This window comes from Castanea sativa, chromosome 4, assembly GCF_040712315.1.
Source record: "Castanea sativa cultivar Marrone di Chiusa Pesio chromosome 4, ASM4071231v1".
NCBI classification, from domain to species: domain Eukaryota; kingdom Viridiplantae; phylum Streptophyta; class Magnoliopsida; order Fagales; family Fagaceae; genus Castanea; species Castanea sativa.
Window position 1 is genome coordinate 40120985 of NC_134016.1, and position 16005 is coordinate 40136989.

At 34.3% G+C, this 16005-nt stretch overlaps 2 protein-coding genes across 2 annotated transcripts; both read right to left on the reverse strand.

Annotated features, from left to right (window-relative positions):
* Positions 1-696: 696 nt before the first annotated feature.
* Positions 697-6088, reverse strand: LOC142630539 (putative myosin-binding protein 5). The gene is made up of 5 exons (XM_075804529.1): positions 5330-6088; positions 4001-4903; positions 3593-3824; positions 1114-1239; positions 697-1020 (listed from the first exon to the last, which is right to left on the reverse strand). The coding sequence occupies exons 1-3, from the start codon at positions 6072-6074 to the stop codon at positions 3616-3618; spliced, it is 1857 nt and encodes a 618-aa protein (XP_075660644.1). The 5' UTR covers positions 6075-6088; the 3' UTR covers positions 697-1020; positions 1114-1239; positions 3593-3615.
* A 2331-nt stretch (positions 6089-8419) lies between these two features.
* LOC142630540 (polynucleotide 5'-hydroxyl-kinase NOL9) lies at positions 8420-15580 on the reverse strand. Its single transcript, XM_075804530.1, has 10 exons — positions 15270-15580; positions 13874-13971; positions 13690-13723; positions 12685-12854; positions 12324-12504; positions 11565-11745; positions 11195-11294; positions 10164-10291; positions 9294-9347; positions 8420-8704 (listed from the first exon to the last, which is right to left on the reverse strand). The coding sequence occupies exons 1-9, from the start codon at positions 15455-15457 to the stop codon at positions 9294-9296; spliced, it is 1134 nt and encodes a 377-aa protein (XP_075660645.1). The 5' UTR covers positions 15458-15580; the 3' UTR covers positions 8420-8704.
* Between the last annotated feature and the right edge of the window lie 425 nt (positions 15581-16005).

Below are 16005 nucleotides of genomic sequence, written 5' to 3' on the forward strand. Positions count from 1 at the left end.
GACAATTTCCCAGTTCATACGGCATTCTTGTGACATGTATTCTTAGAAAAATTATTCTAGTTTTTGCTATTTTTCTGCTATTGTTCCAGTTGAATTAAGATGCATGAAATGTGTCCTTTATTCATTTAAAGTTAGTGAACATTTTTTCTTTGAAATAAAATTCTTTCCAAGTGCAAGATTGACAAATTTGCAAAGAAACATTTATGAAAGTGTGTCCCATTAAGAGGACACTTTTTCTCTTTGTAGCCAATCTAATACGGCCCCTGCTCTAATTTGCAGTTTAGAATTGTAATGAGTAATTTGAAAAAGTAGGAAAGTTTCATAGGTTCAAGTTGATTTATAACCCACGCTGCTATTTGATAGTCTTGGTTTGGAAATGTAAACAATAATGATAAATGGTCTATCACAAGAAATAGCAAGACCATATACCCCCAGCTGTTAAAAATGGCTTGCAGAAAGAGCAAAAAGATAGAAGGATTTAGTGAAATTTACCAATACATAATTGTTTTAAAAAATGTTCAAACCAGAGACAAATAAGCGCCAAGAGTAGCTATTGAAGAGGCTTGATAGTGATACACCAGAGATGAAGCCAGACATAATCCTTCGTTAGTAAGAGACAATCACTCTTACAGACTGAAGATCATGTATGGTTTCATTTCATTTATCAAGCCTCTTCTTGGGCTGGTTCTAGCCTCCTATATTTTTGCAAGAATTATGGATGTACATGCACTATCGACGAGCAAAATGTTCAAAAGTGTTAATAGTCCATAATGATGTTGCAAGATAACATTAAGCATTAGTCCTGTTCTCTAATGAAAACACTTACCCTAAACCAAAAGATTTGGATCCTTACATGAAGCAACAACTCTGATGGAAGAAACAATTATAATTTGAGCTATTCAAATTTTATGGAGGGTTCAGAAAGCACTCTAGCTCTCCACATTTTGGGATTCACTCATCAGCTATGAAGATCTTTGTCTCTCCTATGGACCCTGACATCACCAACAATCTCCCAGCACCCTTGTAATTGAAGTACATAAATTTTAGTCAACATAATTTACAGTTGATTATAGTTTCATCATTTGATTTCCAGGTAGGTGCATGATATATAACCTTAAAGCACGGCAACCATTTTCTGCCAACCCAATCAAGTTGACTCCCACTAGATCAAAGCTGTAGGTGCATTCAGGTGAAGAGTTGCCGTTGACACCAATGACAGTGCAATGTCAATGCTTTCACCTGCACAACATTTAGTCAAAAAAAATTTCTTCCTTTCTTATTTCCCTTTAATAAAGTAAAACTGGACAATATAATGATAACCAAAACAGGCATTACATAAAACCAAAACAACAAACAAACTTGTAACATTTAATCAGAATTAATGCTATTCTATTTAATTTCATTACCTGGATTGCAGCACCTAAATGAAAATAAGAGGCACACTTGAAATTACCAAATTGCATGAGATACTTATAGGTTTCATGGAATGATGCTGTTTAAATTGTATCGTCACTTATGCTGATTACTGATTGTTTCATTTAATCTGTCTTCTCTTCACTTTTAAATTGTTTAGTTTCTTGGGTGCTTATATACCACCTTAATTTTTTTTCAAATTTTTTGAAAGATTATTGGAAATGTGATACTCTTCGCTCTGTTTAAGATGTTCCTACATATGCAATAGAATAGATTGAAGCACTAAGGAATGGCAGAAAGGAATTATTTGTGCTGAAATAGGTATATAGATGGATATCTAATAAGATACATACTAAAATCACTCCAAATTAAACTTCCAAAGCCTGATCTCCCTTTTCTTAAGATCAGGCTAAACTGAAGCAGTTCTCAGATAAAGATTTGTTAAGGACATGAACCAATAGCCACAACGGAATAGAGAAGACTGCCGAATGATTTAAATAATTGAGTGGTGTTCCTATTTTGTTAAGTAAATTTTGTGTTGTTGCATCCCAGAGTTAAATGCTAAAAGACAAGGCAATAAGACAACATCAAACTACTGATGAAATTCCAGATGATGCAATAAAAGTGACAAATATTATTGGGTGTTTTAGTAGTAAGAAGCGTGGCACAGATTAAATGATATAATGCAAACAAGTATTTATGGTTCTTCAGCAAGTTACCGCTTAACATGGAGGATCTGTACTAATCAATTTAACTGAGACTTCAAGCCCATGAATTCTGACAGAAAATCCGTTTATGTACTATTCCATTTATCTTTTTAGAAAGCCCTACTTACCCCAAGAGAAGAAGGTAGCAAGACCAAGAGCTTCTTGAGGCCTCAAAGTTAAAATAAAAATACCTTTCCAGCATGCAGGAAAAGTATATACATCCTAAGAATAAAAGAAACTGCAACCAAAAATACAATCTTATAAAAATTTATATATTGATTAATTTGGTTTAAGAACTGCTAGTTCAGTATGTATGGGGAAAGTGCAAACACATTTATGAGAGCATACACACCATCGCAGGTGAAACTACAAGGAGCAATATCCTGAATCTTAGTAATACACATTTGGTATGGTTAGTAAGTACTTTCTTATATCATCATTTTGTGAGGTTAGTATCCTTCTGTACGACTTTTGACGTTTATGGCTGATTAACTACATAGCTGACACAAGCTTTACTCTGTTAATCTTCAGATATTAGATGATGAATGAAAATTAGAGATAATGGAAGTGCTTCATATGGTAGAAGGGTATTATGTTTCTGCAAATCCCATGTTATGCTTAGGTTAACACCATAAACTCATGCTCAGGAAAGAACTTCTATGACCATGGAGCCACTGTAAAGTTTAACCAAATATCTTCAACCTTCAGTAATTCAATCTTGTGAGGACTGACACAAACCTAAAAGGCTAAAAAAATTTCCAATCTCTGTTATAAAAGAAATTCATCCTAGGATCTGGATTTCTCCAGGTACCATTCAGTACCTTGAAGCCATATTCACCACCATGCAATGTAGTGGGCACTTTTTAACATGGGTGACATGTCCATTGTGTTATGGTGACTGTGTCTAGAAGTATTGGATGGTATCAGGAGGAGGCCAATCAACTAATCAAATTATTGTGGATACAGTTGTGTAGTCAATAAGTCAGATGTACTTCAAACAATACTTTACACAGACAAGTGCTTCTAACCATCCATGATGACAGAGTTGGCTAGTTCAATATGCTCACCTAGTAATAAGAAATATATAGTGTTCACATGTAATGGAAACAAGGCCTTCAATAAGTACCCAAATTGACTCAGATTTGTCGCATAAATATGAGGAAAAAGAAAACTACTTTTTAGCCATTAGCAAAACTACATGTACAACCAGTAGTAGTAATAGGGGCCAGCACCAGGCTTCCTACTACTTCTTAGCCATTAGCAAAACTACACAAGTTTCAAAAATGTTAGGATCGATTTTCGATTCCCAAAACCTACTATTAGTCCTATTAATCAACTCTGAATAAAGAGACTGGCCATCCTATCTGCATTCATTATTTTGTTTTACATCTCAGCGGATAGCTATAGAATCTTGACCCATCACACATATCATGTCAACTAAGCACAATTAATTCAGATTAAATTGCATTTACCATAAAAAAGATTATGATTACAATCATGCATCATTCTCCTCAGGGGGCATTATCACAATCTGACGAAGCTTCCACAGATTTTGATAAATCTCTGTCAAAAGTTTTGTTCCTTCACTCTCTTTTCCAAGTTTCTGAGCAGCATTCTCTATGAATCCACCATCTGCTTTAAGGGCCTTCACCCTGTTACTAAGAAGAGACAATTCTCTTGATAGGATAGCTTTCCTTTGCTTTCCTGCAAAATCAGAAAGACTAACTGATCATCTGATGGTGACATTGTAAATGCAAAATATTATTACAGACATGCCTTTGTTGATGTATATGGATTTTTGTATGTTACCTATCCAATCATCAATACGCTTATAACATGCTCATATTGTACATATATTGATTTTTCTGTATGTATGTTACCTGTCTTATCATTTGTATGCTCAAATCCATCACTGCCCGACTGTGAGAAATGAATTTTTTCTGATGACAAGTGATTTCTCCTGTCTGGTTTTTTGAACCATCCCAGAGAATTGGTTCTCTCCGCTTTAAAATCTTTCAATGCTGCACTTAGGGTACCCCCTCCATTTGCCTCCTGAGTTGACAAGGCTAGATAATTATTTTGCCTATTTTCTCCATTAATATCCCCTTCATTGACACCAACATTAAAGCTGTCACTTTCAGATTTTGCACCATCAGGTGAGTAAGATGTATACTCTCGGTAATCCTCAGCAGCCCCAATTTCACATCGCCTGAAATCATCTTCACTTAAACATCCATATTTTTGTCTAAATACCTCAAGTTCAGCCTCTAAAATCTTGATCTCTTCCTCTCTCTTGGCAAGCAACTCATTGGTTGCTTTTAGGGCTTCTTCTTCGTACTCTGCCTGCTCCTCCATCATTCTCTGATACTGCAAGGCTTCCATCTGAACAGCTGCCTTTTCTGCTTGTAACCGGGTAATCATGGCCATTGCATTGTTAGCTGCAACAGCTGAAGCATTTCTTTCCTCATCCAGTTCCATGTACAAAGCCACCAGTGACTTGCGATCCAAGTGAACCTGTTTCGTCAAATAATGCAAAATGGAATCACTTTCAGCTTCATTTGGCAGTTTACCCTCAACAGACTCCGAAGCAAATGCTAATTTTGAAAGTGACGATTTCCTTGTAATCTTAGGAGCCCACCTAGGACTATTAGCAGGTGAATCTGTTAGTGAGATCCCAAAAAACTTGTTCCCTCTATCAAAGTTAGAAGTCTTAGAGGCATCATCATTCAAATCCACAGTTTCTGACAATAATGGCACTGTAGCAGCTTTGACATCTTCCCTAACTGGAAATACAAAATCCAGACACTAAATCAATGAGATGATTACAAAAATATATTGGATTGTAATCGGCATTTTGGATTTTTTATTTTAGGGGGAAAATAATGAAAACTTCAAATGCAAAGCAAGAAAGTACAGATGACAGGCTAGAGGTACAAGACTTTCAAGCAAAGCAAGAAGCATTGCAAACAGTAAAGAAAAAAGGAGTATAATCAAGCTAAAGCAAATCAAAAGCAACTGAGAATAATTACAATATCAATAAACAATTCCTAAATGATTGAACTATAACTGGCATATTGTTCTGGGTTATATCTAATTACCTAAGATTTCTCGCAGACTTAAAATTACTCAAAAGTATGAAGAGTTCTGTTTTTAGAAATCAGTTTATGAGTTCATAAAGAAAAATAACAAAAATTTAGATCCAAACTCACATTGAATATCAGAATTAGTTGCACTAAGGCCATCCTCATCCTCCGGAGGTGAGTCATTGCCAGACATAAATTTGAGTTCTGTGTATCGGATGTGAGGCAAATCCAAATTGCAAGATTCCTCATTTTTCAATGTCACAAACGATGCTCGAGGTGAAGGAGCAGGAGCTTGTGAATATGCACCAGAAACTTTTCCTTTTGAATAAGATGATTTCACCTTCAATGGCTCAGCACAACAAGAACAACAATTAATGCCATTCTTCTCAACCTCCAAAGTATCATCCTTCTTTAGAGTAGGCAAACTGAGATGAATTGGGTTAATATCCTCAACAAAGCCCTCAAGATCCTTATGCAAAATCCCAACTAGAGACTTATATGTATCGCGATCAGAATGCTTCCCAGTTGCAAACGAAAAAAGGCACCCTTCACACATCTTTCTTATATCAGCCAGTCTGTTGTGGTCGTGGCAATATGCCAAATACGAAACCTCCTTCTTGTGACCTTCACATATTGAATCATTGTAGTATGAATCAGGTTTTCTATTCACAAGCAGATGATCGATTCTCGTGCAAAGCAAGCAAGGCATTGGCAATTCAAAGTACCTGGCGAATTCATTTGCAACAAACACAAGAAATCCATAAATGAATAGCAGAGTTATTAACACCCATTCGAGCACAGCACAGACCAGGAAGTGTGGGAATTTTCCCAGCTCTTGTTCGACATAACGTGTAAATGATCGCTTCGCCATTGGATCCAAACACAGGGAAATGAAATAATACTGACAATGACGTTTATCTTATCTTTCTTTTCTTTCTTTTTTAATCTATATTGTTGAAATTGAAATGGGTCTAAAATGAAATGAAATCAAGTGCCTACAGGTTGGTGAGATGAAAGATGATGACCTTGGAGGGATGAACCGAACAGAGATCATGACCTTTTTTGTTTGTGAGATTTTATGTCTGAGGAAGGAGAGTACTAGGAAGGAGATTTTGATGTTTCAAAGCAAAGACTTCTAAATTTGGGTGGTGTATTCCATTGGTCTATAAATAGACAAAGTTATCAAAGTTGTTAGGCAGATCATGTAGCTGAAATAACGGTCCATCAAGCACTTTCCAACCAACCAAATAACAGTCAATCCACATTGTTTCATGGAAACTTTTTGCATGTCCCGTTGCCCACATATCTGGCACTTGAATCTGGGGCCTGTAGATATTTGGTGGGAAAGGTGGGCTAGATGTGAGAGTTATATAGATTAATGTGTTTCGATAAGTTGTCAAGCATATTGCTTCAATGTGTTTTAGTTATATCTCAACTAGTAAATTTTCTTGTCGTCGAAAAATTCTGCTTAAATCAAAAATCAATTAATATTTTGACCTAAGTAATTTTTAGGTACAATTATCTTTTTATCTAATTTATATTAAAAATTTTACTAAATTTTACCTCTACCAAAAGCCAATTTATATCTTGGCCTGAGCTATTTTTAGGTACAATTATCTTTTTATATAAAATTTTTTATTAGTAATTAAAAGTTCAGGACTGTAATTGACTGCATGCCAAGTCCTTGCATGGAGTCTCATTACTTAACAAGAAGAAAGAAAAGAAAAGAGAAGCATAAAGATGGTAAGTATGCTCTAGAGATAATTGACATTGGAATATAAGGGCTTGTTTGGTAATGTTGTTTAAGTTTTTTGAAAATACGTGTGAGTAAAAAAATGTTGTAAAAATACATTTTGTATTATTTAAACAACGAAAACTGTTGTTTAAATACCCCTATCAAACACCTCCTAAGTTTTCTCAAATGACATTAATACTTGAAATTCATCCCTTTTTTTCTTTTTTTTAATAGAAAGAAAACGTATTAGTACTTATATTTTAACAAAAAGGAGCAGTGACGAACTTCTCATTTCTCAAAGAGGAGATAAGTATATTCAATAGAGTACTATTAACATGTGCCTTTAGAAATATTGTTAATAAAACATTTTATGAAAATTCTGACACCACTTTTCTGAGAAGTATAAAAAGTAGTCAATTTTTTTTTTCTTTGCCCATAAAAAAGTTTCTAAAATACTTTCTAAATCAATGCCATTATGACATCCGTAAACTTTTTTCTATTAAATATTATAAAGATGACTTTTGTTAAGTATGCCTTAAGACGGCGAAAATAGCAAATTAGCTATAGTTTCCAAAGAATATAATTAGTAGTTACGGTTTATAAACTATATTTTTTACTAGCATCTCGAGTCTAAAAAACTCGATTTTGGGCTTAAAAATCGAGTCTTTGAGGGTCGATTTTCATAGTCTGCTCATGTCTGATGTGACATTTTCTCCACGTGGCATCTACCTGGAAATTGAGTCTTAGAGACTCGATTTATAATGTTTCTGAATCCCCAAAATCCTAATAGCTATCAGAATCAGAAGAAAGATAGAAAAAAATAATAATACAACCACAGCACAGCAGCCACCACCACCACCACCACCACCTAAAATCCAACAACACCAAACCCAAACAGATCGGAGGATCCGCCACCAAAGAAGAAAGATAGAGAAAAAAATAATAATAAAATAAAATAAAAATAAAAATAATAAAAATAAAAACTCACCGACGACGATCGCGATCCACGGCTGAACCCGATCCATGGCCACCTACTCTGATCGGATCCGCCACTCCCAGGTCGCGCGACCCAAGCCGCGACGTGCCAGTTCGCACGACCCAGGCCACCACGCGCCCAGGCCGCAGCCATGGATATGAGCTTGCTGGCGTTGGGTTTTTTTTTTTTTTTTTTTTTGCGCTAAGTTTTGCTCAGATCTTCCTACGATGGATGGATTTTGACGTGGGATTTTCTGGGAATGAATGTTAAGAGACTGAGAATAAAATTTTTTTGGCTTGTAAATCGAGTCTTAGATACTCGATTTCCAGGTAAGCTCCACGTGAAAAAAATGCCACATCAGATGTAAAAATCGACCCTCAAAGACTCGATTTTTAAGCCCAAAATCGAGTCTTTTAGACTCGAGATGCTAGTAAAAAATATAGTTTATAAACCGTAACTACTAATTATATTCTTTGGAAACTATAGCTAGTTTGCTATTTTCGCCCCTTAAGACTGTACTGACAGAACTTTTATTCCAAGGGCATGATTCTGATACAAATGGAATTTTAAAATCTTTACTGTACAGAAACAGAGTTGTTCACTAGACTTTTCTATTCCCAGCTTAGTTTCCAATCTTAACATTGCTCCACCATGTCAACTGCCTAACTCCAAGAAGTAAAATGCAAGAAGCCTTCTTCTAGTCCAAACTTGACTCCACCGTCAGGTCCATCACAACCATTTCACAATTTTAATTTAATTTGCCTTACATCCAGAGTCCAGAACAACCCTCCTGAGAGAGAGAGAGAGAGAGAGAGAGAGATAACACCCATGAGACTTATTAAGTAGCTCAACCGAACAAATAACAGACAAGTAGTTAACTAGCAGGTCAGCACCCACACCACTGAAACCTGGTTTAAAAAACCATGGAAGGGCAACCTCTACATAACAGTCACTCTCATTTCTGGTTTCTTGACATCTTTTTTTTTTTGGCACATCATCCAGCCAAAAGATTGAACTATTCTCACATGATTCATACATTCTACTCATCACATGAAAGTTAGAAATTTAAAACACAGCTTTCACATATCATACTGGCTAAAATTAATAATGGGATACAGAAACGCTGGTGAATACAGGTATTCCTAACATATAAGAGATTAGAATAATACTTAGGATCAAAATTTTAATCAAACAAAAGAATAACAGAGTCTTTGATGTCTATTAAAATCATATAAGACTGGCTTCTGCAGCCACTATGCAACCCATCTCTTACGTGGTTGGGACATAACTTAGCTGAATAACTGTAAAGGAGATCCTAAAAGAAGATAACCGCAAAGGAAATCCAAAAAGAATATACTTGGAAATCAGTAGAATAAGACCTAGCTTGTAGAGAAAACATTTGCAGACATGTAAGGTGAAACGCATCCCTGGACCTGAAAAGAAGTCAATTGTTCAAATAAGGACTACAGCAGTAATCAAAATTTAAGGATCTAATTGTCATGACAAGAATAAAATGAGTAAAAGGAGTCCTCGAATGCTTTTAAATAAAATGTGAATGAATAAGGTAGTAAGCACAGCAAGTTGGTCATTCCTATATCATGTAATGCTTATGAGCTAATTGAGGCACAGATGGCCCATTTATGGTTTAGAGAATAGTAAGGCACGTTCTGTGTTATGGTTTTAAAGAAGAGAGTGCAGATTATTGCAATAAGAAAGGTCAGACAGCTTATGATTTGACAAATGATATGGCAAAAGGGATCATGTATATAATCGAATAGTTGAGATTTAAAGCTTTATCAAGTTGAGCTTGAATACAAACATCCTACACACCCACATTTCCTTTAGCAATGATGCTGAAAAATTCAGCAAAATACACCTCCCTTTTATTTTTGCCCCAATGAATTTCCCGCGCAGTAACCAGCATGTGGCAGTCTGTCCTAAACTACTCATCCTTATATGCATACCTCATAACATCCCAACAACTGATTCATCAACATATGCAACAAGCATATTAGGGTAACTAGTACACTTAAAAAATGGACAAGCATCTTTTGATCCTAAAAGACAATTTTGCAGCAGGAAAAATGCAAAAGAAAATTAAAAATTACCCAAATCTTTCACACAAACAAATGCATGCAGACAGAAATCAAGCAGGACGTGGTACAGAAAGTTGAGCACATAAATGATTAGCAGAAAAAACATGTTTTCCTTTCCAGGACAAGATATGACAGAGGAGGGTGGTATGTTACCTGCAATAAGCCAGTAGGAATTTGGATAAAACCCTGCAGAAAGAGATCGACTTTTTCCAGAGTGCTCTGAGGGACAGGTGTGATTACATATAGCAAACCTTTAAAAGTGTCAATGCCTCTCACTATCCCTGGTACAAAATGGAATTAAGTTCGTGGGATTGTCAGAGTCATCAAATTTAAGGATTACATTGAATAAGGAAATGGAAACATAATATGATAATGGATATAAAATGATTCATGGAAACAATTCCAAGAGGAAAAAAAAAATTGGAAGTACAAACTGCTATCTTAAATAAATACTGAAACATTGCCATCTTTTAAAAGCAATGAAACATTTATTACTCCCTCAAAACTTGTTAAAGCTCACAAGTAAAAACCTTTTCCAATCAGAATATCTTTTATATTGCAATTAATAATTCCAGTGTGACTCTAAGGATGAAAAGGCATGGAATGCTCTGCAGGAAATTGATGATGGGATATAGTTCTAAAAAAGTGTTATTGTTAGATGATATGCAACCAAGAACAATAAGATGATGACCATGAAGGATAAAAATCTCCTTGAGTTTATCTTCCAAAGAGGGGTATAGCATTTGCAATATCATATATGAAATTGAGAGAGAGAAGTAAGCTCATAGGAGGAGCTTCTGGCATGCTAGGATAGTAAATACACCATCTGGCATGCTAAAACACTAAAATTTCCATTAGAATTTTTGTAAGTGGAAATTAGAAATATCTCTTATGATATTATGTAATTAATTTATAATAATAACATGCAATCATCGGGCAAGAAATAATTAATAGAATATACTTTAGTACTACAACTTGATCACAAATCTGTAGCCATCTATTACGAAAAATGATTCTAGCTTATTTTATACAATAAAACTTTACCCTCCATCTCCCCAGACAAACTAGCATTACAATGGAAAAAATCATGACTGATTAAAAACACTGGCCAGAGCTATGCAGCTGAGAGAAAGTAAATAATGATCAATTTAGCAAGGTGACACAATAAAGTAAAAGTGACCCACCAAGGCCAACACTCAAAGGTAAATTTTCAGAGCCTTCAGAGCTAACTGCCAAGCCAACGAGAGTTGCATTCAAACTGTAGAATACCTCAGAACTTGGGACCTAGCATTAAAAAATTGAAACATTTTTAAGAACTTGAAATAATTTAACAAATAAATGTATACATTCCTGTGACATGGATAAAAAAAAAAAAAAGTTAATAGCAATAGTTTAGCAAATTCTAATGACATGATCTATTTCTCTCTGAATTCTGCCTTAATATATCCTAGGCTACACTGAATAGGAACGTAATATTACAATCAAAGTGGTATGCACTGAAAAATAAATTTTAAAAACAACACTGCAGCAATTTAATCAACATCTTGAACTGACCTCACAATGAAGATGCCTGATCTTGACGCTTGATACTGGAACTTCATAAGGTGGGTGTGAAGCTAATGCATGCGCAAGTTCTTTGATTGTGGCAATATTCAGGTTACTAGGAAAGCACTGCCTGAAATATGCCATTATACGAAATTCCCGCAAAGAACGTGCATCCTTTTGCACAAGCACCCTGGAAAACAAAGTGAAGATAAAATGTAAAGAAGAAAAGCCACAACTCTAACAAAAATCCATGCCTTGTGGCAATAAATATGCCACTCATCAAGGCAACAAATTGTATAGTATCCTACCACAATTACTTTTAGGATTGACTACCCAAGAACTCTTTGCATAAAAGATCCAAAATAAACCCAGGACATTATGACATTCAAACAGCCAAATAAACTGTAAATTCCTTTTAAAACATAGTAAGTTTTTTTTTTTTGATAAGTAAGAAAGATGTATATTCACAAAGCTTCTTTATGCATAAAAGGCACAAAGCAAAGCAAAGATTACCAAAAAGAGAAAAGTAAAAGAACAAACTAATGTGATCAGTAGAACACACTTTTTTATTATGGATAGGTTACATTATAAAACTCCAGAAGAAAAGAACGAGGTCATAATTTCAATGATCCTCATGTATGAAGAATGAAAACCAACATAAGACAAAGTGATATATATTTGATAACGCAAAGGAATCAAGATTTACAATTTTGTAGAGACTAAACTGCACTCACAATGTAATAAACCAGGAGATAGCTAAGAACTTACGATCTATTGTAAGAATCCTGGCGAGCTGAATTGATCTCAATTAGATTAACCATCTCCTTATCCTCATCTAACCAGAATGCCCCAGCTGGTAGATTCTTATTCTCAGCGGATATGTTTATTTTAACTACATGGGTGGGAGCAATGTATTTCAACATATCCACCAATATGTCATAACCAACACCTGTCACATGAGAAAATTTGGAGAGAATAGTGTTGTTACAGAAACAAATCAAATAATATTCATGTAAATACATCGGTACCCAGTAAAGAAGTAATACAAGATTGGAATTTGGAGAAAATTTTATCACATTGCAAATCAGAAGAAAAAAAGAGAGGCAATTAACCACTCAAATAAGGCTACCTTTCACCCAACCAGGAGTATTTATGACAAGAGGCAATTCAGTCTTAGTAGGGTTTTTACTCTTGTTTGACAAGCAATACTCCGTTTGATAGTAATCACATAGGGAAAATATAGCATTCAAGTACGCTTTTGGATCCCTTTTTGAAGATACATCACCGAAGAAGAAGCATCTAAGAGGAAATGAAAATAGTATGTCAATACATGTATTTTCTTCGATAGAATCTAGCATATACATGTAAATGCCTACTTGCAACATAAGGCGGAATTGAAAGAGGAGCGGAAGAGAGAAATAGTTGAACAGTTAATCGATAGCATGTGATAGTAAACCCTTGGAGACTAATTACATTTTGGGAAGAAAAAAAATTGTATGAGCTCGCATCCAACAGACAGTGCTCATGTAATAGGTCACAAGTAATGTTTGATCTACATTCATAAAGTAGCAAGATCCCATCTTAAATTCTACAGACCAAAAAAGTTTCAAACTTTGTACTGATTGTGGGAATCCAAACTATAATTTATACACTTCTCCATAATATTAGGAACTTCCATTTAGAGTTTCCAATTCCACCACAATTAAAGTTATATACCAAAACCAAACTCTAAGCTTATAGTGCCCACTTTGAAACACTTGATCCTCAAAATATTTTTATAAGAAAAAAATTACAATGACAGGTATAATGTTATAACTTATGTGAATGTTATCATAACAATGGCAATGGATTAATCAAGGGTTATGGCCAGAAAGGCCTATTGACAGGACCATGAAAAATCCATCATTACAATGCCCTTCACATGCTAGACGACAAGCAACTGTTTAACCTACTTCTCATTAAAGACAATACTGTCCAGTCAGTCTCATTTAGCCCAATACCTCCTATTCATTGCAGATTGTCAACTCTATACCATACCACATGGTTACATAATTGATCCACTAGCAACAGTGCCAGTTTTTAATATTTAAGAATGAGGTTAATAATGAGGAGGACAAGGTTCAACAGTTCATACCTCTCTGGAGTCTTCAGACATGGGATTGTCAAATCTAATTCAATGAAACGAAAGAGAAATCTGGATAAATAATTATAAAAATCACAAAGAACAAACAATAATACTCCAGTGAAATTATAGTGAAATTATAGTAACACAATGAATTGACAAGATTGTTAACTAACTTAAAACCATAAATAATTACCTGGAGTTAATTGGTCAACTATTGTGAGGGATAAAAAACCGGGAGGTGTAAACTCAGGTTGACCAACATCTGTGTCCAAATAAGCTACTTTCTTATACCTATAACAGAAGTAAATTGAATTTTTTAGGGGAGAAAAACTATAAGTAAGAAAATGAAAATACCAGTCAAAGAAAAGCAGCATGAAGCTCACAAAACTATTTCCCAAACCCTCATCACTTCACAAACAAATGAAAAAGGAAAACAAAACATCAATATCAAAGATTATAAACCTGGTTCGGTACTTCAACTGGCAGAAATAACAACTGGGATATATTTCAAATTTCAACACAGGCTATGTAGACGATACATCTTCAATTTATCCACACAGGTCTACTAATGAGGATCATATTCTGAATTAAAACAATATAATCAAATGGAAAATATTAAAGGTACTACCAATTTTACTACAAACAGCTTACAACTTGACATAACAATGAATGTGATTGGCACCACATTAACAAAATAAATAATTTCTTAATTACCTTTGTATTTTGTGTTTAAAAGTTGACACATTAGTCTGTAATGCTTATGTAAAATAAATAAATAAATAAATTAGTACCGCTAGCATCACTCATTGTCAAATATATGCGAGGAAATCTTGCAATAAAAAAAAAAATCACTGAATTCAATAAAGCAATGCAACAAAGAAACATCAGACTTATCATGTAGAACATGGATGGCTTTTCACATTATCACATACAAATCAAATATAATAAATTAACAAATTAAGATCAAGGTAACTGTTTCTATCAGATATGAAATCTAATTGACAAAAACCCTTTTGGGGGTAAGAAATTAACAAAAACATATTAAATGAGAATAGTAAAATTTCAGTGCAGCTTTTCATTGATGACATACAAATATTCCCAGGCATAAAAGTTGTGAAATTATAAGCATACCCATTAAAGAAAAAGGAAAAAAGAAACAAATTTTCACTAGCAAACACATACTAAATAGACATACAAATATTCCCAAGCATAAAAGTTTTGAAATCGAAAGCACTCCCTTTAAAGAAAAAGGAAAAAAGAAACAATTTTCACTAGCAAATACATACTAAATAGACATACAAATATTCCCAGGCATAAAAGTTGTGAAATTCAAAGCACACCCATGAAAGAAAAAGGAAAAAAGAAACAATTTTCACTAGCAAATACATACTAAATAGACATACAAATATTACCAGGCATAAAAGTTGTGAAATTGAGAGCATACCCATGAAAGAAAAAGGAAAAAAGAAACAAATTTTAGTAGCAAATACATACTTAAAGGTTCACTAACATGGTATCCATACAAATTCAAAGATAGTTTATATATATAAAGAGAGATTAATTAAGAGAGAGAGAGAATGGGAATGGACCTTTGGAGAAGGATGTTGAGAAGGTAGCGAGAGAAGGTGGTTTTGCCAGAGTTTTTGGCGCCGCAGACAAAAGCAATGGGAGGCGGCGAAGTGACAGAATCGTAAGCTATGGAGTCTGCGGCATCGGACCATTCCTCTGGTATGTAAATGTTCTCTGATGGGGTTTCGGGTTCTATAAGCGAAGCCATCAACTTCAACTTCAAGAGTTCAAAGTTCAAACTCTTTCGCTGTGTTCTTGTTCTTTTTCTGTTTCTGTTTGTTTGTTTTTGTTTCTATAAGCTTGGCGACAATTTATAATATGTGTGTTATTGTTGTTGTTGTTATGGTGGTGGAACATGCGTGAGTGAGTGAAGAGGGGACACGTTGAGTTTGTGAACAAATCAATTGGAGATTTTTTTTTTTTTTTTTTTTTGAGAAACAATCAATTTTGGAGATTGATTGCTTTTAGTTCAGTTTTTATAAAGTTTTATGATAATAATAATAATAATAATAATAATAAAAGTTTTATATAGTTAAATAAATTATTTGATATTGAATGTGAAACTACATCAAACTAAAACTCATAGATGTCTTAAACTAATTTTTTTTTTCTTCTTATAATTCGATAATTGGATTTGAACTTTAATGTCTTGATAATATTTTGACTTATGACGTTTATTTTTTATGGTTGTATTCATTATTATCAACATAAAATATCAATCAGTTTTTAGTTTAGGCGGGAATTGATCCCAATATG

Bases quoted from the DNA above. Each gene is read 5' to 3' on its own strand.
- LOC142630540 (XM_075804530.1), bottom strand. From the start codon at position 15,457: ATGGCTTCGCTTATAGAACCCGAAACCCCATCAGAGAACATTTACATA. The intron at 12,855-13,689 runs GTATGAACTGTT...ATTTCCTCTTAG, and splicing joins TGTCTGAAGACTCCAGAGAG to ATGCTTCTTCTTCGGTGATG. The intron at 9,348-10,163 runs GTAACATACCAC...ACTTCTTTTCAG, and splicing joins TTCCTACTGGCTTATTGCAG to GTCCAGGGATGCGTTTCACC.
- LOC142630539 (XM_075804529.1), bottom strand. From the start codon at position 6,074: ATGGCGAAGCGATCATTTACACGTTATGTCGAACAAGAGCTGGGAAAA. The intron at 4,904-5,329 runs GTGAGTTTGGAT...TTGTATTTCCAG, and splicing joins AACTAATTCTGATATTCAAT to TTAGGGAAGATGTCAAAGCT. The intron at 3,825-4,000 runs GTAACATACATA...CTGATTTTGCAG, and splicing joins GCATACAAATGATAAGACAG to GAAAGCAAAGGAAAGCTATC.